Source organism: Microtus pennsylvanicus, chromosome 7, assembly GCF_037038515.1.
Source record: "Microtus pennsylvanicus isolate mMicPen1 chromosome 7, mMicPen1.hap1, whole genome shotgun sequence".
Taxonomy (NCBI): Eukaryota; Metazoa; Chordata; class Mammalia; order Rodentia; family Cricetidae; genus Microtus; species Microtus pennsylvanicus.
In genome coordinates, this window is record NC_134585.1 from 74804144 (window position 1) to 74829810 (window position 25667).

Here is a 25667-nt window from a genome sequence, read left to right on the forward strand (position 1 = left end):
CTGAAGACAAAATAAACCTGACAGACTAAAGTACTATTTAAGACAGTAGGCAATAAGCTGATCAAACATTTTATGACAATCACAGATCCCCATCTGATTTTTAAAGGCTAAAGAAGTGAAGATCTGTCATGTGCATCAAAGGAAGGACATTCAGGATACAGCCTCTGTTCAGAGACTGACTGAGGCACGAACACTTTAGTTACAGTGGACAGGCCATGACCGTGATCTCTGGAGAAGCAGGAGCAGCTACAAGATCACACGTCCATGTCACACCTCCTCTTTGGTTTTCGCAGTGAAAAAGCAAAGACAGTAGCAAAGAAGCAAACTTAGACGGAGGACTGTGCGGCAGGCTGCAGGTACAGGTTTAATAGCCCCTGTCCACTTGGTCTCTTAGATGGGGAAGAAGGAAAGGACTCAAAACAAATACTTCTTAATATGCCACTTTCTAAAACGATTCTTTTAGTTATTATTTTATTATGTGTACAGGCATTTGCCTACATATATGTCTGTGTATTATGTGAATGCCTGGTGCCCATAGAGGCCGGAAAAGGATGTTAGGTCCCCTGGAAATGGACTTACAGCAGCTGTGAGCCACTATGTGGTTGGCGGTATCGAAACCAGGTCCCTCTACACGAGCAGCCAGTGCTCTTAACTGTTGAACCATCTCTCTAGGCCCAAAAGACTTACTTTTAAGTGTGAGTGTGCGTGTGCACGTGTGTGTGTGTGTGTGTGTGTGTGTGTGTGTGTGTGTGTGTGTGTACGCACGCACACATGCATGCACATGAGTGCAGGTATAGAAGTGTCAGCTCCCCTGGAGCTAGAGTCACAGACAGAGATGAGCAGCCAGACATGGGTGCTGGGAACAGAATTTGGGTCTTCTGGAAGAGCAGGAAAAACTCTTGACCACTGAGCCATCTCTCCAGGCCTCGGAAACGCAATCCTCAGAAGGTACAGTGCTGCACACCTGCAACGTCAGGACTTAGGAGGCGGAGTCAGCAGGATCGGGAGTTCAGGAGCAGCCTCCGCTACCTATCTGGTTTATTAAAACAACACGTTAGTCCAAACGTACTGCTGAGAGCTTCCAGGCCACAGGAAATCTTTATTTTGTACTACAGACATTTAGTTATCTGTCCTGAGTGTGCACCCGTGTGCCTCGGTCCACACGTGAAGGTCCCAGGCTCATTTTCTCCTTCCATCAGGTGAGTCCCAGGGATCAAATCAGGTCAGCGGCCTTTACCTGCTGAGCCATCTCCCTAGTCCAGGAAATCTTCCTTAAACTTTTATACAAGTAAGAATCACTGCTAAAAGCAGCAGTCTTTGAGACAGGGTTTCCCTGTGTAGCCCTGGCTGCCGTGGAACTCACTTTGTAGACCATGCTGGCCTGGAACTCAGGGAGCCACCTGTCTCTGCCTCCAAGGGATTAAAGGCGTGCACCACCATCCCCTGGCAAAACCAGCGGTCTGTGTGCACCTGTTTTCTGCACCTTTCAGAACATAAACTACGAGAGTACTGCTTGAGCACCTTATTTTAATTTTAAATTGAAGTTTCTATTTAATGATTAACTTGAAAATCTACCTAATCTCTGAGCTTCTACACAAGGTGGGGGTGGGGACAGAAGAGGAAATGGAAAACGTTATGCATAAATTAGCTGGCTGGAAGCTGGACTGTAAGCAAAAAACTTGCTCCAAAGGCAACATCAACTGGAGACAAAATCATGTGTCTGCGCATTTAAGTCCTTCTGGAAGGTTACATACCCTGTTTCTGGCTACAATTTTCACACTGTGTTAAAAAGAAGAATGGATTTTGTTTCTTCTACAGATTGCCTTTGTGTCCTATTTTAGAAGTGTGGAAAGATGTTTCTCTGGTTAAGAGCACTGGCTGCTCCCCCAGAGGAGCTTGGTTCAATTCCTAGCATCCACATGGCCCCTCACAATTGTCTGTAAATCTAATTCCAGGGCATTCCAACACCCTCTTTGGGCCTCCATGGGCCCCAGGCAAACATCGAGCAGGCAAAATGCCCGTACATATAAATAATAAAATTAACAAACAAAATGTGGACACGGATTCTGATCATTAGGAGCTCTCCTCACCTCAGGTGCGGACCCAGAGTAAAGAGCCGGGTAAGTTTGGACTTCTGAAGAGGGAACTGGGAGAATCAGGATGAGGTTAATCTCAGGTGTCAAGCCAGGTCTTGTGACCCACCGTTGGAATGGCCCCAGAATTTCAAAGCACACAGAAGTATGTATTAAAGAACCGAGTCTTCCTATGTTAGCAGCTTTTCAAGACAATCTGCTGTAAAGTAATCTAGTCCTAAACCCCATGTAGTTCCGTCTCACAACATAAACTGTGGCATTGTCTAGCAGGCTCTCAAATCACAGGCAACGAAAGCTAAGCTATGACACATTCCAAAAATAATGCAATACCAATACAGCAGGGTTAGGGAGATGTCTAAATCTCTCTTGTTTTTTCAACCTTACCTTGAATTCCTGTTCCCCAGACTTAACAAGCAATCAATAAAGGAGAGCAGGGAAAGGCAGTGAAATACCTGGCAGCCCCTCTTCTCAATTTCCACAATACATTTCTGTATCAGCAGCGGCACCATCGACCCCGCGTTTTCTTTCTCCACAACCTTCTGAATGTCAACACCAAACATGACGGACTCCCGGCTTTTATCGAGGCCGTGGAGAGAATTCTCCCACTGTTCCAGGAGGGTCACCTTCACATAAATAAGGCCTCTGGGTTCAAGTTTGACCGCCAGCTGGTGTGTCTTTGTCACTCTGAAGAGAGTGGGCAGGACAATTGTGCCGTGACAGCACACTCGGTTTCTCCTCGGAGTGGGCTCCCAGCTGAACACCACCAGCTTCAAATGCTGTGCGTTTTCGATCTCTATGTTGAAAGTGTGGTCCATGTCTAAGAATGTCGTCCGGCAGGTGAGCAAAGCTGTTCTGGCTTTGTTCACCGAGTCTACCTGAATGGCACAGAAGACGTCTTTGGAATCCATCCGGGGTGGCTTGAGCCCCTCTGCTCCATAGAAGTGCACGCTCATGAGGCCTGATATGTACTGTGAGCACTTGGGCTGGTCGGCAAAGCTGTAGTGTCTGAAGGCATCTATGTCTATATCGTTTTTGCTACAACTGCTCGGAATGGCTTCTCTTCCTTTCCCGAGTTTGTGCTCGGATCCGTGCTTGCTCGATTTAGTTCTAAGTTCGGGTGAGTCTCCATCGCTAAGGTAACCACCCTTGCAGGAATACTTCGAGCTCCCGGTAGTTTTCTTCTGGTAGCTGTGCTGAGACGAAACAGTGGTATCAAGATGGTACCGGCTTATGACGTTCCTGGTCGGGTTCCCAGACGGGAGAGGGGCACCATGTGGCAGCTGGCGACAGCTGCACTTGGAAGGGGTACTCTCTGGACTGCTTATATCGTGCGAGGGTCCCCTGGCACCCAGCTTCCGGCTGAATTCTGGCAACCTTTTCATCTTCATGGACAGTTTCCTCACAGTGCGTGGAGATTTTATTTTATCTGGCAAAGACCAAGTAATGGAACTGCCTTTCTTCCCAGGGCTAGGGCTCGGAGAAGATGGCTCCATACCTCTCAATTCAGTTCTATTTGCAGAAACCAAGACCCCAGGACCTTAAAAGTGAGAAAGAAAGTTACTACAAAGAGAAGGGCACAACTTCTTTTTTTTTTTAATTTATTTATTAAAGATTTCTGTCTCTTCCCCGCCACCGCCTCCCATTTCCCTCCCGTCCCCCAATGAAGTCCCCCTCCCTTGTCACAACTTCTTATTTCTGCTTTAGAAGCCAGCTGGTGCTCCTGTGGCCTCCCTCTGCAGTGCTCTCCAGAGAGTGCAGATCCCTACGTGGTGGCTTAAGTTTTGGAGCAACTGGAAATGCCTCTAGCTCAGAACATTCAACTGGAAGGACAGCTCTAACGTCACAACACTGCTGTATTTATACCCTCTAAAGCCAAGGGGTGCACAGAGCAGTGTCCATTAAAAAAAAAAAAAGTTAGCCAGGAGGTGGTGGCGCATGCCTTTAATCCCAGCACTCGGGAGGCAGCGGCGGGCAAATCTCTGTGAGTTTGAGGCCAGCCTGGTCTACAAGAGCTAGTTCCTGGGTAGTACCAAAGCTACATAGAGAAACCCTGTCTCGAAAAAAACAAACAAAAGTTAAAAACCAAAGAAGTCTGTAATTGGGCAGCAAAGAGGCCAACTTTGTTCTGAAAGTTTATTAGGCTGTTCTATATCCAATTAAACTTCCTGGAACTGGTTCTGGCACAACACTGATAGAAGATGCTAAATAATTTTTCTAGTTAGAAAGGACAGATTAATAAATTTCATTCTTTTAGTCTGTACATGTTCCTACTAAGTTTTCAAATTAATCAAAAAAATAAAAATATGCTCTGAAGCCAGGTGGTGGTGTGCACCTTTAATCCCAGCACCTGGGAGGCGGAGGCAGGAGGATCTCTGTGAGCTCAAGGCCATTCTCGACTACAGAGTGAATTACAGGACAGCCAGGATTGTTGTTTAGAGAAACTTGGTCTCGGAAAACCAAAATAGAAAAAGAAAATGTTCTGAAAACAGAAACATTGCACAGTGGACGGTGGTGGCACACACCTTTGATCCCGGCACTCAGAAGTACAGACAGGTAGCTCTCTGAGTTTGAGCCCAGCCTGGTGTACGAAGCAAGTTCAAGGACAGCCAGGCCTACACAGAGAAACCCTGTCTTGAAAAACACCCCCCACAGTTCAGCATCATCCCAATTATTTCATATTCGATTTTCAGATTCTTGAATACTCCTTTAGATAAAGATCCAATAACCCTAATACCAGAATCTAATCTTGGCAGAAGTATTTCAGGATTAAAGTGAGCATGTTTATCTGCTTAGAATCAGCAAATTAAATCGTTACCACGAAAGTCGCCCTCCACCCTTCCCTGTATCCTAACGACAAGCATTGTTCCATGCAGAGAGAGACTACTTTAAGTACGCACACTGAGCTTTTCTGGTGAACAGTTAGTAAGAAATGGAGGACTTGCCTACCAGACAAAGCATCCCTTGTACTGCCAACCACAAAACAGTCCTACGGGCTCACTGGTCTAGAACATTCTATAGTAATCAGGGTCCTGTTTTATCTAACATTAACCTATTTTGCTATAGAAAGGCTACTCAATGTATTAAACTGCTCTGGGTTTTCCTAAATTATTAAGGAATTTAATAATCTGATTCTTTTTCTAAACTGTTAATAAACAGTTCCTACTGGAGTCATTCAGAGATTCTACCGCAGACAAGCGGGAACTTATTAAAACAAAAATGTAGGGCTACAGAGAAGGCTGAGTGCGGAAAGCGCCTGCTGCCCGAAACATGAAAACGGAGTCAAATCCTTGGAGCTCATGTGAGTCAGTAAAGGTGTTGCTACAGAGAGCAGGAGGTGGAGAGGTGCAGCCTAGCCTGGCCACGCAGTGGTTAACAATGAGAAGAACCTCCTGCCTCACACAAGGAAGAAGGGTGAGGACAGACACTCAAGGCTGTCTCTAACCTCCACGAGTTCTGTAGCGTGGGTGTGCCCTGACTTACACACATGAACAAGCACACACATGCACACACCACACAGGAACAAACACACACACACACAACAAACACAATTGCTTTGATTTTTAATATTTAAGAGTTGAACGACTACAAAATTCTATTGTCAGTGAAACTAGAATTATATCAACTAAATCACAAAACAGCCATGAGAAGTATAAAATGAAAGATGCTTAAATATAGAAATTTATGCACCAAGCCAGAGGGGCTGGATCCTCCAGGAGCTGGAGCTATAGGTGGCTGACTGTCAGCCAAGTGCTGGGACCCAAACTCAGGTCCTCTGCAAGAGCAGCAAGCACTCTTCACGCAGGTCCGAAACGTCTTCACTTTATACACACATACAGCCGACATCATCTGGGTTTAGTGCTAGGAACTGTCAAGGAGTAGGAAATAGAAGTATCAGGTGTACAGTGACGTTTACCTGTAAAGGCAGATTTCAGCACGGGGCTGTCCTCTGCCGTGATGCCTTCCTGTGTCCTGGGTCCTAACCTTTGCCTGTGCTGCTGCGTAACCTCTGTGGACTGGATGGAGTCTACAGGGCTAATTCCATCTGACTGTGTACTCGGCACATCACCTGCGTTCTGGGCAGAACACAGCCGCTCTTCACCATGCAGCTCAGCCTTCCTCAGGTCTCTCGCAGACACCATCTTCGCACGGAGAGCAGGGAGCTTCACTGTGGTAGCGTTAGCCTCCTCAAGACTCAAGACACCTGCTGCGCCAAGCTCCTCTTCCTCGGGGATGGGATTGTACCATATCTCCCCTTCATCATCAGCATCATTGTCCTCACTGAAGTCTACAGAGCAGTTTCCTGAGAATGCAGAGCTGGTGGCATCACACATCGCATGTGTGTAGTGTTCCCTTGGGGACTTGCAGAAAGGCTGTGACGGCGCATATCTGGGTGGAGACACTGGGGAGAGCGGGAAATTGCTTCTCTCTTGGCATCGCTTACTCTCTTCCAGACTCTGAGACCTCAGGGTGCTCTGATACAGCCAATTGCGTTTCTTTGAGACAGTGATGTTGTTAAGGGGCTGATGACCTCTAAGCTCAGCATTATCCTGTACATCTTCAGGTTCCCTTTTCTTCGATGGAGACCCATAGACATTTTCAAATAAGTCTGCTTCAAAGGAGAAACGAGAGAGCATAATAATGTCAGGTACAGCAGAAAAGACATGTCACTTCAGATCAGCTCTTAAAACGTTTAAAAATAAAAATGATATTAATTATATTCACAGATCAAAATCAAATCACAAAAACTTTTTTCCATTGAAATATAATTCTAATTTAGAAATCCAAGTGGGTATATAAGTGTTATGAAATTCTAAGGGATAAACAAGTGAACAGTGCCTTTATTGTAAAATACAACGGTGCTCAAGTCTTATGCTAAGCAAACTATCTGATCTATAGAAAGTTACTAAAGAGTTAAAGTATGCTTTTAATTGATATCTGAGTGACATTCAAAGGACCACACAGCCCACTAACAGTAGGAAGTGACTGTCTCTGAATGCATTTTACCGTATGGGGCACTGCTGATAAAAGATAGACGCCATGTAAAAACCCTACTCACCAGACCCAAGTTCCTCCCTGGGACCAGCTAGTTGGCAAATAGAAGCGGCAGCTTCCCCATCCGACCCCTCCCTTGCGGAAGGACCATCTCCACCCTCCAGGTCTGAAGATGCAAACATGACACATACTCGGTAAGATCTTGAGATGATTTCCTTTCAATATTTTTAATTAAGGAAAACTTGATTCTAGCGTCTCTCTTTTTGGACCAGAGAGATGGTTCAGTTAGGAGTACTTACTGCTCTCATGTTAGACACAAGTTGCGTTCCTAGCACCCATATCAAGAAGTCTGCACCCCTGGAACTCCAGCTCCAGGGGATGACTCCTTTTTTGGCCTCCACAGGCAACCGTATTCACACGGACATAGACACATAATTGAAAAATAAGCCAGGCCTAGTGGTGCACACCTTTCATCCTAACACTTGGGAGGCAGAAGCAGGCAGATCTCTGAATTCAAGGCCAGCCTGGGCTACAGAGGGAGTTCCAGGGCAGCCAGGATTACACAGATAAACTAAAATAAAAATAAAATACATATTTTAAAAAATTGTTTCTTCGGTTCTCCCTCCTCCGTGCCCAAAGATAACAAGAACAAGGATCTCGGAAGTCACCAGGGCTCTGGGTTCTCAGGGATCACAGGCTCTTTCCCAGGGCTCTGAAATCTAGAACGACCTTGCCTTTCAGGCCACATCTCTCTCATTGTGTAATAGCATATCAGACCTGTAAGAGACACTGTTTACACACAGTTCAGACACAATGACAAAGCCGAAACTAGAAGTCACATCTTGTTGATCTTCTCAGAGCTCCTTAGCAATACCCAAAAATTTATGTAGCTGGACACATTATTTTGTGTCCTGCCATTGTTTTTCACATACTATCCATCCCACACCATTCCTGATGGGCATCCACATGCACTACATTCCAAGGAACCGGAATGAGAAAAATAAATCTATTAGCATCTTATATCTAAGCAAGTTGATGTGTTTAACCAAAGCATAATACTACTAAAAGGAACAACTGCACTGTGAGACACTCACTATTTTTGTTATTGTGCATGTGGTGTATAGAGTGTGTGAACATATGTGTGCATCCATGTAGAAGCCAGAAGATCCCCTGGAACTGGAGTTACAGAAGGTTGTAAGCCACCGTGTGAGTGCTGGGAACAAACCTGGGTCCTCTGCAAGAGTCAGGCTCTAAACCACTGCGCCTTCTCTCCATCCCATCATGCTTTATTGAGACAGGTTTCTCATTGAACTCAGAAGGCTGTGTGTAATCGTCTCTCTCCTCCCTTCTTAAGTTAAAAAACTAATGCCTAATTCAATTGCACAGATTTTAGAGTTAAATCTTGCTTCAGATTACAGATATACAAGAAGATGGAGGTAAAAACAAGTATGCAAAGTTGCAGGGCAAAATTTTAAAAAAAAGCACTCTTACAACGATATGTTAGTTGCTATAGTTTCCAGGTTCTAACTAAAGTGATTTTATTTTGAAAACCTGTAAGAGAATGCAACAGTGGCGACTTTGGGGGAGTTTTTCACTGAGAAAAGTAGGCTGCATAGTGGTAAACTACTTGAGCCCATTTTATTCTCTCAACAATGATTTCATAGTAAAGACAGACGGTGTAGTATACTGAACATTTAACTGGTACGTCTCTCGCAGTATCAGCTGACTAAGCAGCAGTGCATTTTGTCGTTAACTGGAAATGTCCAGCACCCACGGCATCTTTCCATTGCTCCAGCATCCAGAAGCAGTGTCCTTCCTTCTCTTTAAAACCCTCAAATAAAACCAATTCTATAAGCATCAGACATTGATGCCTATGCTTAGGTTTTGTTGGTTTAAGAAGATGAACCTGTGTGTGCACTTCCCAGATAAATCTGAAGGGAGGTGGAGAAAAGACACATTTTCTTTTCTTTTTTTATGACTAGCAATTAAAACCCTGAAGCAAACTATATGCTCACATTTGACACATCAGAGACTGAAAAAGTAGAAAGGAAAAGTTTGAGATGGTTTTGCTTTTCCAAGACACGGTTTCTCTGTGTAGCTCTGGCTGTGCTGGAAGTCACACTGCAGACCAGGCTGGCATAGAACTCAGAGATCTCCCTACTGGGATCTCAGGAGGTGTTTGAGAGAGCAGCACAGAAGAGAAGGGGAGCAGGATAAGTAAGTACTGCTAGGGGTGCTCTCTAGCTCAACCTCAAAGCTCCCCCAGGCCTAACTCCTCAATCTTCTCACACGCTGACTGGGTAAGGCAGTATCCTCACGATGCCTGCCAAGCGCCTACGCTATACTGCATAATTTTAGTATTCTCACAGTGGCCCAAGGAAAGAAGCCACAAGAAGCTGAGTATCTTGTCTAAAGTCAAAGAAGCAGGGAAGGTCTGTCCAGAAGTCCAGAACCTATAGACTACTGTTCTTCCACGTTCACCTCTCTGGCAGATTCCAAAATCTCCAACACTGATTGGTGAGAGATGGGATCAATTAAGATAACTGCTCAAATGCATCACGTATTATAAGTAAGTACTAACTATTAATCCATACAAGATTGAAGCAGAGAACTCTGCTTTGCTCTAACTGGGGTCAGCATAAGCATCAGATATTAAATAAGGAAGTCATTCCAAAGTTGAGGCACGTGGGAACTCCAGGCCCTTACTAAAGAGCGGCAAACGGCACCATCTGTCCACCAAAAGCCTATTAAAATGCAGAAGCTCAGGACCCTGCCCAACTCTAAGGTTTTCCTGGAGTCCATAGGCACATTGTTTGAAAGCATCCTTCTCAAACAGCAAACACCAAATCTTCTGCAACAAGGGCCTAGAAAACAGCCTAAGATAATCTCAGAAGATACACAGACATCTCTTTGATTGCAAACCACTGATTTAGAAGCACAGGACTTTCAAACCAGCAGGACACCATTTTCTGCTGATTTTGTAATTCTCAAAGTTTTCCAGTCACCAGCAACTCCAATGTTCCATGGCGCTCTTCCAAAACAACAAACAAAAAAAAGCTGCACTTGCTTCCAAAGGCCAGAACGCCACGCTGTCCCACACAGGATTTCAAGCGAGAAGACAGTCAGAAACCGTCCACTTGCTGCTACTAATGTTGAGGATGCTGGGGGGGTGGGGGGGAAATCTATGCAAGAACAACAAAGAAACCAGAGTTCAAATACTTCAGAAAAGTAGTAGATGGGAATCTGTATCATGGTATCAACTTTACTTAAGATGGTTAAAGATCATACCAGCTGGGGCTTGGGGGTCTTAGAGAAATGGCTGAGCTAATAAGAGCACTGGCTGCTCTTCCAGAGGACTCGAGTTCTATTCCCAGCCCCCCACGACAGCGAACAGCTATCTGTAACTGGGTGGGTACCTGGCACACTAGTGGTGCGCAAACAAAGCAGTCATGCGCATCAAGATGAAAATAAATCAATCTTAAAAGGGAAAGAGGAGAAAGGGGAGGGGCAGAGTCAGTCATGGTGGCACAGGTCTGTAATCCCAGCACTCAGGAGGCAGGCAGAGCTGTGTAAATTACTGAATTCCAGAGCTATTGTAGAGACTCTATCTCCAAAAAGCAAACAAAAAAAGATCATACAAATGGGGAACTGGGGCTGTGACTCAGTGGGCACAGTGCTTGCCCAGTGTGCACAGTGCTTGCCCAGTGTGCACAATGCCCTGGATGCCATCCAATGGGATACGGTCATGCACAGATCTGGAGTTCAAGGCCAGCACTGGCTACAAAAGCAGCAAAGAAGATCAAGCCATCTAATTAACACGACCTTAAAATTTCTAGGTTAAATTATTAAGTTACATAGCAAGTCTTTCACAGAAGCAAAAGTGGAGTCAAGGAGGCTCAATTAAAGAATAGCCACACTAACTCAACCGATGCTCCAAATATATTTCTAAAAATTACACGCTAATTAAAATTAAGACTTATAATGAAGTGCAGTTGGCAAATAAACTATGATTCCTTCATAATTTTAAGGCTTGCAGAAACTTGACAATATTTACTGTGTGTAATGACTTTAGATTTCTTAAATAGTCATCTCAATTAGGAACAAATTGGCCAATCTGTGAACACTGCACATCTAACTGCTGGCATCATGATACAGGAAACGTTTAATGGTTCTTGGAGCCAGACAGCAAAACAGAAAGCCACTTGTTTCCATGTCATAACAGCCTATAAGAGTCTCCAAACATTTTAGTACTCAGAGTAGGCAGCTCCAGGTCATTACACAGCTATTATTAAATATGTAATCTTATTTTGAGAAAATATATATCCGCCGGGCGGTGGTGGCGCACGCCTTTAATCCCAGCACTTGGGAGGCAGAGGCAGGCGGATCTCTGTGAGTTCGAGACCAGCCTGGTCTACAAGAGCTAGTTCCAGGACAGGCTCAAAAACCACAGAGAAACCCTGTCTCAAAAAAAAAAAAAAATATATATATATCCTTATAAATACTTAGAAAGTGTGATATAAACCCTTTAAAATACTTACCTTCCTTTGTACAGCTAAGAATAGACTGCTTCAACGCTAGACTCAGCAATTTCTCAGAAGAAAACAGTTTTGAAAATTTTATTGTAGTCTCTTTTGTGTGTTGGTGGAAGAGTGGATCTGTAATCACATCCAAGTCTTGACCCTACTACGCACATACTCTACCACTGAACTACATAAACAACCCAACAAATTGACTCAAAATGACTCAAAAGTGTACTCCAAGAAACATCAACTTTAAACGGCATATAGCAAGGCTGTAGAGATGGGTCAGCAGTAAAGAGCACTTGTTCTTGCAGATGACCTGGGCTCAATTCCCAGCACCCACATGGAGGCTCACAGTCGTGGATCATTCCACTCCCTCCAAGGCACCAGGCAGACACGTAGTGCCCACAAATACGTGCAAGCACGCAAACACATAAAATACATCTTAAAAAATACTTTAGTAGCCGGGCGGTGGTGGCGCACTCCTGTAATCCCAGCACTTGGGAGGCAGAGACCGGCGGATCTCTGTGAGTTCGAGGCCAGCCTGGTCTACCAAGGGAGTTCCAGGACAGGCTCCAAAGCTACAGAGAAACCCTGTCTCGAAAAACCAAAAAAAAAAAAAAAATACTTTAGTTAAAAAAAATAAACTAAATTAAATTATCATTAAATTCTTTTAAAAGTTTTAGAGACTATTCTAGAATCCCCCCATCTTCTTCTATGCATGCACTCTAAACTCTGTTTTATAAAACTCCATCCATTTCCTCAGGCCAAGTCATTTAATAAAATTAATTGTATCAAGCCTCTAGAAGATTTTGAGTCCCTTGGACCTTATATGGAAAAGTTTTTGAGCCCTGAGAACAGAGTATGAATCCAGACAACAGTGTGAATCTGTACACAGCAGCTAAGTGAGTTGGCACCCCAGCAAGATGCCTTCAGCAGACTCCTTACCTCTAGGTCCTTTGTGTTGCCTGACAATGGCCTTATCTTGGGTGGGGAGAAGAGAAGGGAGCGGAGCTGGTGGAAGAATCCAGGTCGGTGCAGAACAGCAAACCACCAAGAAAACTATCTGCATTGCAGATGCCAAAAACCCTATTTTGTTATTTTTACTTCTTAAAGAACAGATGTGTGATATGAACAGAAGTAAGAGAGCCAGAGTTTAGGTCGGAGATTTTGGCAGCTTTAGGTTATTTTTCTTATAAAATACTGCTATAGTAATTGCAATATTTAGTTTTAATTTTAATTGCAGAGTTTGGTTTTAATATTTGTATTTAATGTCATAATAGAAGAGCAACAAATTCATCCTTCGAGGAAATATACTTTTAATTCCCTGAGTATTTACACAATGACTAAAGTAATTCGGTGGTGACTGTTTTTACAAGGAATTTTGTTATCAGTGAAAGTTATCAGAGTTGAATTGAACCTAGCTGAAGGAGCTTGAAGGTCGTCAGACTTTGACACCAGTACTTTGGAGCTGGGAAAGTCGGGGGAGGGGGTTTGTTGTTGATTTGGGTTTCCAATGCTTTGGGTTTTTGTTTTTTATGTGAGCTTGGTAAAGTGCACTTCTCTTGACAAAGACAAGACTACTCCTTTACTTGGGTGAAACAGAATCTACTGTTGAATATATGTTATCTGAATATATATTATCTATATATCATACAAAATCATTGTTTAATTAGAACTTTTGTGATCTTTGCTTCTCGTCACATTTGTGTTTTATTGATTAATGATGGTGTGTAATAACCCAATTCTGTGGGATCTGTAATCTTTCCTCTTTAATTCTTTTTTTTTTTGGGGGGGGGGAGTTGGTTTTTCGAGACAGGGTTTCTCTGTGGTTTTGGAGCCTGTCCTGGAACTAGCTCTTGTAGACCAGGCTGGTCTTGAACTCACAGAGATCCACCTGCCTCTGCCTCCCGAGTGCTGGGACTAGTGGTGTGGGCACCACACCTAGGCTGGATGTGCACTTCCCGTGAAAGTCTCAAATACTTTCACTACTCAGTATTTTTTAAACGCTTCACTGACAGACCCTGTAAGTAACAGGGTGTCAAGACACCACGTGGTTTTGATCTGTTTCTTTCCCCAGAGAATTTTGATATTGACAACAAAATTCAGAAATTTCTACAACTGATAACCTAGACCTTCATAGCTTATGAAAAACAGGCGCATACCAAACCAAGGAGTGTGAGCACTATATAAGGACAAACAGACTTTTAAAAATATTTTTCTACTATAAATAATGTTTCCCAAGTTTTCAAGTGACCTTGGGTACTTGGGTGTGGATCTGAGTGACATTTATTTTCATTACCATGCCAGTATCCTAGGTTGTTTTTTTTTTCATCCTACAAGTGGATAGAATCTTTGATTTGGGTTTAGTTTGGTTTGTAGGGTGTGTGTGTGTGTGTGTGTGTGTGGCCAGCATGCTCACATGCAATTCTGAGTTCAAGTACGTGTGAGGGCCTGGAGGAGAAAAAGAGCCTAGTAAGTAAAATGACAGTTTATGAAGCCTGTAAAATTCTACCTTGGATGGAATTCAAGTTCACAAACTTCCCAAGTCTTAGGGTTTGCCGAGAGCTATAGAGGAAAATCAAGGCAGTGCCGGTCATCTCAAAACCTACAGAAAAAGCAGGTAAAGAACTTAGCTTCTGCTCACGGTTGTTCTAAGGGAGGAGACACGCTGACTCTTGGAGAAGCGGAGGAAAAAATCCGAAAAGGGAAAGGAAAAAGCAGGAAGGGAGGAAGAGGGAGGGCGAAAAGAACACAGCTCTAATGCATGACATTGGCAGAGTCACGCGACCTACTGCAAAAACACTGGCCGGGACAGAAGCCCACGTCAAAAACAGGAGAGCCAGGGTTCTCAACCTGTGGGTCGAGACCCCCACCGGGGGGCATATCTAATATATACATTATGATTCGCACCAGCAGCAAAATTAGTTGCAAAGTAGCAACGAAATGATTTTGTGGTCGGAGGTCACACGGCATGAGGAACTGTATTAGGAAGGTTGAGAATCACCGCCCGGGAGGCTCACGGCGTTGCTGAACACACTGACCGCAGTGTCCTACCTGTCAGTGCGATTCTTTGGTCCGCGGTCACCGAGAGAACGTGGTTTTCGTGCACTTTCCAACTGCCCAAATTTGGAGAAGTTGCCTGCGCTCCGGGAACTTTGGGTGCTGTCCCACGAGCGCGACCCTTCATCCCCAGGGACAGCAGGCGTCCTTTGTACATCCACCTCTGCAGCTTCTTGACCGTCACCGCAGGTGGCTTGAGGAGCGGAGGCCCCTCGGGACGGTCCTCTTGGCTGCTGGGTATCACAGAGGTCCCCGCAAGATCCCTATAGGGACGTCCCGAGGACCGGCCCGGGTCCTGGCAGATGGAAGGCAGGAAGGCGGCTGACGCAGCAGCCCGGTGGCTGTCCCGGCTCCAGCCGTCCATCCCACCTACACGTGGCTGGGGCTCGTCCCTGTCCCGGTGCGCGGCGCACGAGATCCAGCTGTCGCTCGCCCACCGCTGGAGCAGCGGCGGCTGGGGGTTCCCGCGGAGGCTCTCGAGACTTCTGCAACTGGACAGCCTCATCCGAGGACTTGGCGGCAGTCCTACCCCGGACTCCTTAGGAGGCGACCGGGGCGGGGACACCTGCTGCGGCTGCGAAGGGCGGTCGCCGCCTCGGGGGCTGCAGGCTGGGCGCACGGCTGCGCCGTGGGGGAGAGGTGGCTGCTGGCCCCGAGCCCGGGCTCCCGCGGGTCCGCCCCGCCGCGTGCCCGAGTCAGGGGGCAGGTCGTGCATGGCCTGGATCAGCAGATAATAGGCCTCTCGCAACTGGGTCTGCAGCCTGCCCGTCTCCCGGCGGCCGCCCTCCACCCCCGGGGAGGAGCCCGCCGCTGGGGAAGGCGAGGCCCGCAGCGCCTCCGCCCCCTCGGGCGCACAGCCCGCGGGCAGGTTCTCGTAGTAGTCGGCGCCCTCGTCCTCCCCGTCGTCGTTGTCGTCGTCAGCGTCGCCGCTGCCTTCGGGGCCCGGGATGGCGTGAGTGAGCGCGCGGCCCAGAGCGGCGGCCTCTCGAGCCCCGCGAGGCCATGCGACCCGCGCGCCTGGTTGCTCGGAGCGCATCCCGCTCTCCCACGCGGGCTGCTCCATGCCCGGGCTCACGAGCCCGCGGGGCGCCGAGCGTGCCTCGGAGAGCGAAGCCGCCACGGTATCTGCACGCAGCTCGAGCGCCCCCGGAGCGCGGCGCTCCCGGTGCCGGCCGAGCGTCCTCCGCCAGGGCTCCGCCATGCGCGCAGCCTCAGCAGCCCGGCTCGCCCTGGGCGCGGGGCTGGCTCCGAGTCCCGCGCGGGCGGAGGCGGCGGCTCTCCATGACCGCGGCCGGTCCTCGCCAGCTCCTCACATACTTGGCATAACTCTGCCGCGGCGGGCCGTGGGGGGGCGGGGAGGGAGGGCGCGGGCGGGCAGGCGCGGCAGCGCGCATGCCCCGGAACTGGAGCCGCGACGGGGCGCGCGGGCCGCTGCGCTGCTGCCTTCCAGAGGTGGGCGCTCCGGGGGCGGGGCCTGCGGGGCTACAGGGAGGGAAAGGTGGAGCGGGTCCCGCTGCCACCCCGCCACCTTCCCCGGCCCCTCCCGGCTGCCCCCCGCGTGAGGCGTGGCTCCGGTGCAGCAAGTCCTAGCTTGAGGGTAACAAAGACTGTTTGGAAGGCTCGAGTGCAATGCAGGTGTATCTCTCTGGAGCGAAGTTCCAATCAGTTCCCTCCCCGCCTGGAGCTGGTGCAAAGCAATCTGCGGACCTGGAGAAGTCAAGAGGGCTGCTGGCTGCTCTTGTAGAGGACACAGGTTCGATTCCCATGCCTGATGGCTCACAGCGGTCAGTTACTCCAGTTCCAGGGGTTGATGCCCTCTTCTGGCCCCCGCGGGCACCAAGTAAAGTAGACAGAGGTCGACTCAGGCAAAACAACCATGTACGTAAAAATAAATAATAAAAAAGGGAATTTTCAGTAATTCCTTTTCGCTAAGGATTTTTTAATCCTTTATGTCCTAAATCACCTCGATTTCCTCTCCTTTAAATCTGTTTTCCTTCTGCAAAACTGATGTGTGCTCATCCAACGTTAATCCCTACATCAAACAAAACATGTCACACCTGCACTTAGTAGGTACTCAAGTCCTCAAAAAGCAATAACTGAGTAAATAGTGCTTGCATGCGTTACAGAATCAAATAGCTCGGTCCTTACTCCAATATGGTCCTCCATGTAAGCTGTGTTTTCTGCACCAAAGGTTCCGTTCTCTAATTTCCATCGCTTAGATGTGTAGTCTACTTGTTAGCACCCGTCTCTGTGTCTCCTGGAATAATGTCCCCTACATCTGTATCTGTGAAAATCTCACCCGTCCTAGGCTTGGTATGGTGGTATACAGCTGGTCATCTGAGCCCTGGGGAAGGAGGCAGCATAGGGTGGAGGCAGGGGAGGACAGCTTGAACTATTTAGTGAGACCCTCTCTCACAATAGCTAAACTAGAGAAAGGACGGAATTGTTCAGCAGACAAAGGCGCAGGTCTTCAAGCCTGACAGCTTGAGTTTGAGTTACAACCTCTTGGGACCCATGTCTTGGAAGGTGGGGACCCTCTGTTTTCTATCTTCCACCCGAGGCTGTGGCACACTCGCTCAAAAACAGAAGAATGTGAAGGGGAGGAGGAGGGCCCTACCCATTCTTATCTTCAATTGCCTTCCTCACCAGGAAGTCAACTCCAAACAGGACAGAATCACAAGTTCTACCAAAGTCCAATAATCCAGTACACACACATACACACCATGCACAAACAAGCCACGCACACACAAATCTTGGTCATATTTGTTGACACAGATTGTTGTCACACACTTAGTTTTTACATAATTTGTATGCATGTTTGGTCGCCCTTAAGAAAAAAATTCAAAATTCATTCACTTCCTAAGGACAGAAACTGTTATCCCCTGTTGTGTTGTGGTGCGTTCAGCATCTTAAACACTGCATGACGAAACTTTTCCAATGACAGCAGTGTTATAAAAAACAGTGGCCTCGGTTTCCAGTCTGTTGCTCGGCTCTCCACCAGACCATAGCCTACAGGTATTGTTTTAAAATTCTTTCAGCAACGAATAGGAAAGACAGTTTTCAAAATAATTCTTAATAGGAAATGTTACACCATGACGTTCATACCTCCATATTGGCAATGCTGGTATATTTTTATTGCAGGAACCCAAGGCTATATTTCATGAATCGTCAAGGCATAAAAATACTCCCCAGAGAATATTCCCACAGGAAATGACTGATAGCAAAGCTGCCAATAGTGGGTTCTATAAACACAATTTGATCTCTATCTCAGAAATTGTTTCCCTTCCAAGTGGGTTGCACAATCTTTTTATTCTTTGTAGTTAACAGAGTTTTAAAATGCTGTAGTCTGCATGCAGACACACACACAATCTATATATTGAACTCTGCCCTTAATTCAACTTACTAACTTGTTCAGAAGTCATGAGATCCTCTGGTCAGTGTAGTATGCCATGCTGTGCATTGCTTTAGGAGTGACTCAGAATATAGCACACCACAATGAAATCCAATACTACTTTAAACTGAGGATGTGAACTGGGCTAGGGCTATGGTTCAGCTGGCAGAATGCATGCTGAGCAGTCACAAAAACCTGGATTCTATCCCAAACACCAAATAAACCACATTTGGGATTTACACCTATAATCTCAGCATGTGGGAGGCAGGGCCAGGAAGGTGAGAAGTTCAGGTCAGCCTGAGAATGTTCTAAAGTGAAGTTACAATTTTAAATCTAGTTTGGGTCACAGAAATTAATAATTCAGCTGTGACTATGTAATACTACCTAATGGTCTTAAATACATAAATGCTATTTTTTCTATAAGTGTATTATACTGCAATAAAAGTTTGGAAACAGGTCATTCCAAGGCAACACACCCACAGAACTGGCGTGATCTACAGTATAATCCACCATAGCAAGGTTTTGGCGATTGTCCGGTTATCTCCGTACCTTTTCTGTCTTATCTTGCAGATTCCCATGTAAATTAGGGGCTGACCAGGCCATCTTGCAGTGTTTATACTTGTTTCTCAGAGGCTTGGCAAACTCTTTGGTGCTTCATGAATTGACAACTACGGCATTGGCACTGTCACCAAAGATTTAGCATTGGGAAGGCAGGAAGCCAAGCAGGCTGGAACAGCGCTGGCTCGATGGAGGGAGGGAGCAAACAGGCAGGCTGAGGCACGGGGTTCCTTTAGCAGTCGCGTGTGTTACAGTTATTTTCTAGACAGTCGGGTGTGTTCGCGTCTCACTGGTTCTCAGTCTTCTGTCATACCCTTAAAGGAACCAAAGGCAAGTTGAGCCCTGGAATTTCTGCAGGTCTCGCTTCCTAAACCACCTCACGGGAAGCCTGGAGTGCAGACCTCTATTTCCATCCAATCCCAGAACACACGGATGCTGCTACCAAATTCAGGTTAAGTCTTCCCATCCGAGTGAGTCTTTAAAATACAGCCAGAGGTGCCTGTGCCTCAGGAATCTCTTCGGCGATTATAAATCAATCAAGCTGACAAAGATCAGCCATTAGAAGTTGTTTTTTTATTTTGTTTTGTTGCTTAATTTTGAAACAGAAGCTTCAAGCTTCTCATACAGTCAAAGATCATTTTTCACCTTGATCCTCCTGCTTCTGATTTCCAAATGCTAGGATCAAGGGTATATGTCACTTCACCTGGATTGTCACACAGACTTCATTTTTATTTTGTTGTGTTTTTGTTTTTGTTTGTTCATTTTGCAACATAGTCTCATTATGTAATTCTGGCTGTCCTAGAACTACTATGTGGACCATAGACTGACTTCATAGAGATCCACCTCCCTCTGCTTCCCAAGTGCTGGTATTAAAGGCATGAGTCACCACATCTGGCCACACAGATACTTTTTAAAGATTTATTTTTAGTTATGTGTATGTGTGTATGGTTGCTAAGTGTGTGGATGGACATGGAAAACAGGAGGAGTCAGGTCCCCTGGAATTGGACTTACAGGCGGCTGGTAAGGGTGCTGAGAACAAAGCCGGTCCTCAGAGGAGCAGCAAGTATTCTTGGCTGAGTTCTCTCTCCAGCCTTGGTCACAGTATTCCAAAACCAAGATACATATGACCCTAGGATCTCAAGATTTCAGGTCAGTCCCCCTTCTCCATTTTGTTTGGAGAGTATTTCATTCTGTAGCTCAGGCTTGACTACAATTCACTATGTAGCCCAGGCTGTCTTCAGACTTAAATCAATCCTGTCCCAACCTCTGGCATACTGAGATTACAGGTCTGAGCTACCATGTCCAACTCAGACAACCACTGCAAAGGTCAACGCCCTTAGGAAAAGTTTGTAATTGCCCTAAAAAAGAGGATGGGGTTGAATTTGTTCAAAGATAACTTGATCTTGCATTTCCATCATAGGGTTCCAAACTCGGTGCCTTCTGGGGCCAGACAGGCCCTGCCAATGTGGGCACAGATCCAGGCGGAGCAATTAGCCTGCCTAAGAGAAGGGAGCAGTGGCTTCCTCAGCCCCAGGAGTGGAAACCTACCTAGCGCCCACCCCTTATCAGTGTCTCATGGTCTTATCTATCTATCATCCTTGCCTGAGGAAGTGAGTTTTACTCCCCTTTTTAAAAAAGATTTCATTCATTCGTGTCTTTATTTTTAACTTTATGAGCATGGGTACTTTGCCTGCTTACGCTCATGTGTTCCACAATACCCGCAGTGCCTGCAGGGTCCAGAGGAAGGTTTGGATCTCTGCTTGATACTGGAATTACAGATGGTTGTAAGCTCCCGTGTGTGGAAGAGTGGTCAGGCCTTCAACAACTGAGCCCTCCAACCCCTGAAGATTTTATTGTTAATTGTGTGTATATATGTGTTTGTGTATGGTTATGTGCACATGTGAACAGTGCCCATGGAGGCCACAAAAAGGCGTTGGATCCATGGAGTTACAGTCATAGGCAGCTGTGGACTGCTGAGATGGATGCTGAGCACCGAGCTCATCCTTTGCAAGAGCAGCACACACTTTTAACCTCTGGGCTGTCTTTCCAACCACTGCATGCTTTGTTGTTGTTGTTTTTTTGTTTGTTTTTTGTTTGATTTTTAGAGACAGTTTCTCTCTGTAGCTTTGGAGCCTGTTCTGGAACTCGCTCTGTAGACCAGGCTGACCTTGAACTCACAGAGATTCACTGCCTTTGCCTCCCCGAGTGCTAGGATTACAGGAGTGTGCCCTCACCGCCTGGCAGTCACTGCGGGTTTTTTTTTTTTTTTTTTTGGTACCCCGTCGGGGAAAGTCACTGCGTTTTTAAGGTTGCTGTATAGGATACTGTGGGGCAGGTCAGTCAGATATGCGTGCTTCTGATCTTCAAGAAATAATGCCTTGAAGTTGTTTCCAGAATTTAAACAAAACAAACAAACAAAAAAAAGCAAACAAACCAAAAAAAAAAAAACCACTAAATAACTAATGTCAGCCTCATGACCGCAAGGGTTGACATGTATGATCATGACCAAATGTTGTCTTCTTGCCCCGTTTTCACCATAGCCATCTCACTAAGCATGAAGCCACGTGGACACAGAATGTTAACAACAGGAAGTCTGAGTCTCACCCAAAAGTGTTGGAGGTAAATAAACAGAATGAATGGGACTGCCAGCACATTCACACTAGGAAGCTGATGTTTCTGCCTCTGTTTCCCAAGCTGGGTATGGCGGTGCACACCGTCATCGCAACACTTGAGAGTCTGAGGCAGGAGGCTGTCTGGCCTGGACTACACAGAGACCTCATCTCACGAATGAGCTCCCAATGCTCACCTCCACCCTCGCTTCTAAAATTCCATCATGTTTCCAAGCGCTGTTTTATCTGATGGTAGAAGCGCGTGTTAAGGCAAAGGCAACTTAGAAAGGAAGAAAAGCAAAAATAAGCAAAAAAGCAAAACCCCTCATGTAACCAACCACTCCAACACACATACAAACTCAATTACTGAAGTGGATTCTTCCCATGAGCAGTTGCTGCTGGAAAAAAACATGTTTTTAAATGCTCCAGCAATATCATTAGCAATACTAAAATAATATTCTGGTAATAAAGATTAATTACCTTAGAACACAGTGTTTTATTGTCACTATAGCTTATCTAATATGTATCTTTAAATATCTTTTTTTAGTATTTAGTGATCCAGTCGTAATTCCATTTCTATCAGGAACTCTGGGGGAAGGGAAGTGTTTTCTTTAAATGGAGAAGACATTCACTAATCTGAGAACTCTTTTTTTTCACTCTGCACGCCAGTCGGCAACCTCATAATTACATATCCAAAGATTGTTCAAATAAAAGGGGAACAAAGCTCCCAGCAAAGTTCAATGCCGAAGTCAAGACCGCCTGGAGGTATGAGAAGTTTTATGTCTCTGTTTATCCCGGGAGTAAATTAAATGCATGAGTGTTTAATACATGAATCATGGTTATATTTAGTCTACATGCTACAGACGGGGAAAACAGGAGAAATCTTTCTGATAAAATGTAGTAATGAAAACTGAAGGCACACCCACAGGTTTGGATACATGCCCCGGAATGCAGTCAGGACAAGTTCAGGAAGGAATAACTGCAGAGGGGAAAGACAGACCAGGGTAGAGAGTATTCTGGCTATCTCTGCTATGAAGCCTAGCTGGTGTGCCACAGCCTCCATCCCTGTGCTCTAAAAAGAACAGCTGGATTGCAGATGTCTGGAGTCTTTCAGTGTCTCTCAAGCAGACTAGAATTCAGACTCAGAGCTGGAACTGGGCACCGAGCCCCACGGGGAAGACGTCTACCTTAGTTACTGTGATAAAACACCAGACAACAGCAGCCAGAGGAAAGCCGGGTTTATTTGGCTCGTAGATTGAGGGTACAGCCCATCACAGCAGGCAAGGCATGGCAGCCAGAGGAAGAGAAGATGACTGGTCATGTGGCATCCACAGCCACGAAGCAGTGTGAAATGAATGCTGGCGTGGGGTCTGCAGACCATGGACCGGTACCTGCCATGTTTAAGGAGGGTCTTCTTACTCTGTAACACACTTTAACTCTTTCACAGAGTTCCCAGGCGTCTAGTCATTGCCAACTGAATGGTCAATATTAACCATTCCAGCTTACAGATTCTCAGAGAAAGTGCAGAAATCCCCAGGTTGTCTCTCTTACCTTCTGCTCCAGCTTTCAAGCAGTCGAGCAGTTGGATGGTAACAGAGGCCACTGTGTGAGGGGAGCCCCAGGGAAGAAATACAGAGAGGACAAGCCCACACTGTTTATTTCTCTCTAGACTTTGCCGCTTGGCTCTGAATGCAAGTAGGTACAGAAGTGTACAGCACAGCTCTGTAACTAACTGCTTCACTTGGTGGCAAGAGAACCAAAATGGGAAAGATTAGGGACTTGGAAAGTACTGGAGAAGCCAAGGAGGTGATTGGTGGTCTACCTGAGTTCACCATCGAGCTCTGCACAACTAGACCCGTGTACAACTAGAGTCTAATCCACAAACATTCTACCGCCCAGATCTCACACTGACCACCAGGTCACCCATATGCAGGACAGCTTGAGCAATGCAGCAAGATTTACAATACTGCTGCTAGAATCACAGTTCATGGGTTGACATAACAAAACTACATCAGTTGTTGAGGCTGGAGGAATGGCTCGGTGTTGACAGAGAGTTTCGGTCCCATCAGGTCCCACATCCTTTCGTTCCCAAATATACACACAGAGACCTACATTAATTATAAACTGATTGGCCTATTAGCTCGGGCTTCTTATTAGCTCTTATAACTTAAATAGCCCATAACTCTTGTCTGTGTTAGCCATGTGGCTTGGTACCTTTATCAGTGAGGCCGTCACATCTTGCTTCTTCTGCGTCTGGATTCTCCTGTTCTTCTTGCCCCACCTCTACTTCCTGCCTGGTCAGCCTGCCTGGCTACTGGCCAATCAATGTTTATTTAACATACAAGTGACCTCTACTTCCTGCCTGGCTACTGGCCAATCAACGTTTATTTAAAATACAAGTGACAAGGTATAGACCATTGTCCCACAGCAGCTCAGCAGTTAATAGCCCTTGTTGCTCTTGCAAAGGACCTGGGTTTAGTCCTCAGCACCCACAAATGGCTCATAATCTTCTGTAACTCCAGATCCCTGGTTCCAGGGGATTCCATTCCCTCTTCTGACTTCCACAGGAACTGTATGACAACTTCAGAGTCTTGGAGGCATACAAAGAGGAATTCTTTCTGTTTGTGGATATCCAGATCTAAGAAGTTCACTATCTGGCAGTGTCTGATACCTGACAGAAGGTGAAGTTCTTGCTAACAGCATGCCTCTTAGGGCCCATGGTATTTTTGGCCACATTTCAGTGGACTAAGGACATCTTAAGATCTTGGCGGAGTAAATACCCTCAACTTTTCCTAGTCATTATGCTTTGAAGTCAGCCAGTTCCTATGGAGCACGCTATGCCTGAGACAAGTTCCTCAACCCTGCTCTTCACATCTGATGCCCCCAGTCGTCCTGTCCCTTAGAGAGCAGACAGCTGCTGGCCCTCTTGCCTCTGTGATCTGCAACTTGGAAGTGTCCTCACCTTCTCCTACCCAATGGCCTACATGTCTCCCAACTGTACATACACGAAGCTCACCAGAGTTTCTTTGTGCTAGTAGGCAGTTTAGACCAGTCACTTGGCTCTCTTCCAATACAGTGAAGGAAAAACTAAACGTTTCATCATCGCACTGACCCTCATAGCTCTGAGAACCATGGCATGCGCTCTCCGCTTTACAGATGAGAAACTTGAGGAGCAGAAAGGGAAGGTACCTCACCCAGGATCACAGGATTAGTAAGTGACTTAGAGTTCATAGCAAAACCTACCACTCTTTTTTCTTCCCTCCCTTCCTTTTTGTCTTTTTTTCTTTTCTTTTTGTTTTTCTGTTTTTTGTTCGTTTGCTTATTATTGTTGTTTTTCTTATTTGAAACAGATTTTCCTTGTATAGCCATAGTTGTCCTGGAACTCACTCTATAGACCAGGCTGGCCTTTGAACTCAGAGATCCTCCTGCCTCTGCCTCCCAAAGTGCAGGGATTAAAGGTGTGTGCCACCATGCCCAGCTACAACTTGTTTCTAAACTGAGACTTTCCTTTCTGGCTACCTGTTCCTTCCCCGCACAGCTGACTCCCTTTCTCCCCATGCTAGTCAAAGGCTTACCCTTTACTTGGCTTCTTTCCATTGTAGCATGAATAATAAAAACCAAGAGACAGAAAATCAGGAAAGGAAAGTAGCCAAGCCACTAGAGAAGTCTTCCCTCTACCAAGGCTGGGCAAATGCAGACTAAGTAGACTAAGCACATTGAGCCTCTCTCTCCTCTCATTGTATACTCCCTCTAGTGCCGGGATTAAAGGCATGTGACTCCCTAGTACTGGGATTAAAGATGTGAGCCACCACCACCTGGATTTGTTTTAGCACTGATCTTGTGTAGCCCAGGGTGGCCCTGAACCCACAGAGATTCATTTGCCTCTGTCTCCCAAATCCTGGGATTGATTATAGGTGTATGACACCAGTGCCTGACCTCTAGTGGCTCAGCTTTGCCCTTCTGATCTTTAGGCAAGCTTTATGTATTAAAACATGAATAAAATATCGCTATAATCTGTTGTCTTTAGGAAATCTGAACAGGTTAGTGTTAAATAGCTCTGATATGTTAAGTGCTCCCCCCCGCCCCCGCCCAGTCATTTGTCCCAGGTTTGAAACCTGACTGACTGTTCATAGTCTTCAGGGAAATGCCCAATGAAAAGTCAAACAGTTTTCTGACGAAAAGGTTCCAGACAGACTTGGTATAGGAAGCAGCAGCAAATGTTGGCTGTGGAGACAAAAGTGGGAACTTCCATACTGGTGGAACAGCACCTGCAAAGGCACAGAGGAACAGCTTGGGAACAGCAAGCTGTCTGCTTCAAGTACAACGTGATGTCCAATGCCAGCTGAGAGGACAAGAGAGAAGAGGCACCAGAGAAGCCAGGAGGAAGATCTGAGGCAAGGCTGCCCATGGAAAGAGGAGTGAGTGCTTTTCCCTATGGTGG

At 46.1% G+C, this 25667-nt stretch overlaps 1 protein-coding gene across 3 annotated transcripts in view; it reads right to left on the reverse strand.

Moving 5' to 3' along the window:
• Syde2 (synapse defective Rho GTPase homolog 2) overlaps positions 1-15956 on the reverse strand; it is a 32556-nt gene extending 16600 nt beyond the window's left edge. For 2 of the 3 annotated variants that reach the window (XM_075981151.1, XM_075981153.1), the window contains exons 1-3: positions 14663-15956; positions 6007-6702; positions 2546-3630 (exon numbers count right to left, since the gene is read on the reverse strand). In XM_075981151.1, coding sequence (XP_075837266.1) covers positions 2546-3630; positions 6007-6702; positions 14663-15869 — 2988 coding nt within the window. In that variant the 5' untranslated portion in view covers positions 15870-15956. The remainder of the gene's footprint in view (positions 1-2545; positions 3631-6006; positions 6703-14662) is intronic. The other variant, XM_075981152.1, reaches the window with a different exon arrangement.
• Between the last annotated feature and the right edge of the window lie 9711 nt (positions 15957-25667).